This window comes from Bufo gargarizans, chromosome 2 (genome assembly GCF_014858855.1).
Source record: "Bufo gargarizans isolate SCDJY-AF-19 chromosome 2, ASM1485885v1, whole genome shotgun sequence".
In the NCBI taxonomy this organism is placed as follows: domain Eukaryota; kingdom Metazoa; phylum Chordata; class Amphibia; order Anura; family Bufonidae; genus Bufo; species Bufo gargarizans.
In genome coordinates this window covers 512,177,286-512,181,527 of record NC_058081.1, presented here as the reverse complement: position 1 = coordinate 512,181,527, position 4,242 = coordinate 512,177,286, and the positions used below count along the sequence as shown (strand labels likewise).

At 42.6% G+C, this 4,242-nt stretch overlaps 1 protein-coding gene across 1 annotated transcript; it reads right to left on the bottom strand.

Annotated features, from left to right (window-relative positions):
* Positions 1 to 767: 767 nt before the first annotated feature.
* Positions 768 to 3,648, bottom strand: LOC122926558 (potassium voltage-gated channel subfamily A member 2-like). The gene has a single exon (XM_044277963.1). The coding sequence runs from the start codon at positions 3,283 to 3,285 to the stop codon at positions 1,840 to 1,842; it is 1,446 nt and encodes a 481-aa protein (XP_044133898.1). The 5' UTR covers positions 3,286 to 3,648; the 3' UTR covers positions 768 to 1,839.
* Between the last annotated feature and the right edge of the window lie 594 nt (positions 3,649 to 4,242).

Genomic DNA, 4,242 nt, shown 5'->3' with positions numbered 1-4,242 from the left:
GGACACCACAGCCAAGGTACTATTTCTGCACCCCGCATAGTTACGCCCCTGGTTGTCACGCAGCTTTCACAGTGAAGAAGATAGCGACTCATGACCAGAATTTTTTTTAAGGTGTGGTTCCCTTTAAATAATTAAAAAGGTAATTTGACAGGTTAAAGGGAACCTGTCACCAGGATTTTTGGTATAGAGCTGAGGACATGGGTTGCTAGATGGCCACTAGCACATCCGCAATATCCAGTCCCCATAGCTCTGTGTGCTTTTATTGTGTAAAAAAAAAAAAACTATTTGATACATATGCAAATTAACATAAAAGAGTCATATCTTACTTGTGTGACCAGAGAAGAGTCATATTTTCAAGCTCTGACTCATCTTAGGTTAATTTGCATATGTATCAAATCAGTTTATTTACACAATAAAAGCACACAGAGCTATGGGGACTGGGTATTGCAGATGTGCTAGCGGCCATCTAGCAACCCATGTCCTCATCTCTATACACAAAATCCTGGTGACAGGTTCCCTTTAAATTCACTTGAAGAATAATATGATACTCTCCTAATTGATACTACGCATTTTGGGGATTTTTCTATACAGAACCAAGTAATCTCCTGATGGCTTTAGATGGCTAATCACAGTGATAGGTCACAGCAACTGATCAGTGATGGATGATGGGCCAAGAACATGGAGACAATGAAGACGTCTTAGTAAAAAATAATATATTTTAGTGCATATTTGGCTACTTTAACATTCATGCAATATAATCCCTTGTAGCACAATATGCGTTAATTCTGACCCTCTGTTTGAGCTCTGGCCCCTTGATAAAAGTTTGTCTCTATCACAAACTTTCTGGTCTAAGATATGTCAAAATAAAATATGTACAGAACCCAATTTTTACCTTACAAATGAAGGCACTTACAGATATGGAGATATTTGGTTAACAAAAAGGAAAAACAAACAGCAACACAAAAAAATGTAACCCTTTCCAAATAGATGAGTTGTTGCAGGAATCCCTAGCAGCCAAAGGGTTAAAAAAATCCATCATTATCAGCAACGATGTAAACAAATTAAGATCTGTGCAAAAAACTGCAGATGTTTATACACCCGGGTGAGAAGACGAACCAAAAAGTTGACCCAAGTCCCCCTAGAATGGCTTTAGGATGATCTTAAAGTGCGTCATGGTCATCTTCTTTTGTAATATTTTCCATTTGTGTGCAAAATTTTTAATAATAATGAGGACCCAATGATGATTTTGAAGCAGGGATAGGACAAAAATCTTAAAATGGAAAATAGGATGTTTTTGTCGCCTCTCTTCCAGAACAGTTGGTCTTCAACCCTGGTGGCTCCTGAATGTCCTCCCCATAGAAAACTGTTGTGTTGTTCAGAGTTTATCACATAGATGGCACTGATACAAAAATCTATCCATAGCAGCTTGTGCCATATAAATTATGTGCTACTGTGTGATTCCTGAAGGATGGCATTTGCAGCTGATGCATGAAGAAATATTAATAATCCTTGGGAAACAGCAAACAAGTGTCCTCAGATGCATTCACCGCTCATGATGAGGGTGATGAGAGCGATGATGATCTGGGAATAATTAAGTACAAGCTTGATACAATATGACAATTTCTTGTAGATTGAAGGTGGACTATGTATGTTTCTTATGCAACCACAAGATCCATAGTTCTAGAGACACAATAATAATTGCAGGACAACCTTACAGCTATGGACTTTCATTGGCAAACATCTACAGTATAGTCTTTGACTATCCACAGTGACTGGTGATGGGGTCATGAAACCATGGGACCAGCATTTATTGACAGTTTTGAAGAACTTACCAAGAGGTCATACCTCTGTTAACTTTTTGGGTTCTCCATAATGTTGATTGGTGGTGAAGTGAGAGTATTTGGCATCATCCATGTCTTCTGATTCCATATAATCCGATTTGTTGAATGATTGTTTGCTTTCACTCTTTTTCAGGTCTCCATAAGAAGAGGGCTGTTGTCCACAGGTTACATGGGTGTACTGAGAATGCTCTTCGTGGTCAGTCTCTCTATGGTAAAAGTAGTTAAAATTGGAGACAATAACAGGAACTGGGAGTGCAATAGTTAATACACCAGCTATGGCACAGAGAGAACCCACTATTTTTCCACCAATGGTCAGAGGGTACATATCACCATACCCAACAGTTGTCATGGACACTACTGCCCACCAGAAAGCATCCGGAATGCTGGTAAATAAAGACTCAGGGTCATCAGTCTCTGCAAAATACACTGCACTAGAAAACAAGATGACACCAATGAAAAGGAAGAAAATTAGAAGACCTAATTCCCTCATACTGGCTTGCAATGTCTTCCCTAAGATCTGAAGACCTTTAGAATGTCTGGAGAGCTTGAATATCCTGAATACCCTCACCAAGCGGATGACCCTTAGAATAGCCAAGGACATGGCCTGCTGTCCGTTGCTACCTTGCTGCTCAGCCAACTCGGTCCCTAAGGTGATGAAATAAGGTATGATAGCCACAATGTCAATGACATTCATCATGTTCTTGAAAAAAGCTGGCTTGCTAGGACAGGCGAAGAACCTGACCAAAAGTTCAAAGGAGAACCAGATGATGCACAGGGTCTCAATGAGGAAGAAAGGGTCGGTGAAGGGACTGTCCTTCTTGGCATGGGTTCCATTTACCAAGAGATGTTCACCCGACATCCTCGATTCGTCCCTGAACTCTGGAAGTGTCTCCAAGCAGAAAATGACTATGGAGATAAGAATGATGAGGACTGAAACAATTGCAATGCCCCTGGCAGGTCCGGAACTCTCAGGATACTCAAAAAGTAGCCAGACCTGTCTTTGAAAGTCATTGTCAGGCAATGGTCGCTCCTCTTCCTTTATGAATCCTTCATCATCCCGAAAGATCTCGATCACCTCCTCTCCCAGTTCATAAAATTTAATCTCCTCCAAGAAGATGTCAACCGGGACATTGACGGGTCTACGAAGCCTTCCCCCAGACTGATAGTAATACAAGATCGCATCAAAACATGGTCGGTTGCGATCAAAGAAATACTCATTCCTTAGAGGATCGAAGAAGCGCATTCTCTTCCTGGGGTCGCCTAGTAAGGTTTGGGGGAACTGGGCAAGAGTTCTCAGTTGGGTCTCAAAGCGAAGCCCTGAGATATTTATGACCACCCTCTCACAGCAGTCCTGGGTTGCCCTTTCAGGGTCATAGCCCTCTTGCCCCATGGCACTGAGGGATACCAAGGTCTCATCCACATTCTCCCCAGATACTACAGTCATGTCTCCAGCTTTGGGGTCTCCTAAGGGGTTGGAGTCCTCCTCAGCACCCTGGACCTTGCAGAGCCGCACCCCAGTAATCACTCCCTTCTCAGTCTATGCACCTATAATTCCAAGATGATTGACAGCTCTTTGGCTGTGGTGCATCCTTTGGTCTGTGACAATATCACCATGAAGCTTGAATCCATGGCTGCAATAAGTGTCACCCTGTTGCAACCATCTCCTCGGCGGCTTTGGGTCTTCTAATTGGGCAGCAGCATGTCTCCTTGCAATCTGTTGATTGTAAGTGCCTGCTGGTGACTGGGACCCCTCCTTGTGACAGATCTTTGGCGGTGACACCAGACTGGCTGTCACTGAGGTAGAGGAGCAGCTCCAGTCTCTCGCCCTCCCCAGAAGCACACTGACGTCCAGGGGGAGTGTCACATAAGAAGCAGCCACCTCTCATTGAGCTCACTGCCAGCCCTCTCCTCTGCCCCTCCCTGCTGTTGCAGACCATACATGAACTACACGATCCACGATGTGTTCCATAGGAATGAATGGACTGACTGGGCATTTCCAGCATGGCAAGGCACAGGGGCCCAGAGCTACTGCAGCACCAGTTACAAGAACCAAGGAGCACCATGAGAGCAGGGTTATGCAGAAGCTGCAGAACATCTTGGAAAATAACATCTGATAAGTAACTTTCCTATGACAGATGCTGGGGATGCTTGTTCTGTTCTTAAATTACTCACCATGTATAAAGAGTTGGAGGGAATATGAGACATATAGATGATAGATGACAGATAGATAGATAGATAGATAGATAGATAGATAGAGGATAGATAGATAGATAGATAGATATGAGATAGATAGATTATAGATAGATAGAAGATAGATAGATAGATTGATAGATAGATAGATAGATAACAGATATTAGGATGGACATAGACATAAGCTAGATGTAAATCATAACAGACAGAA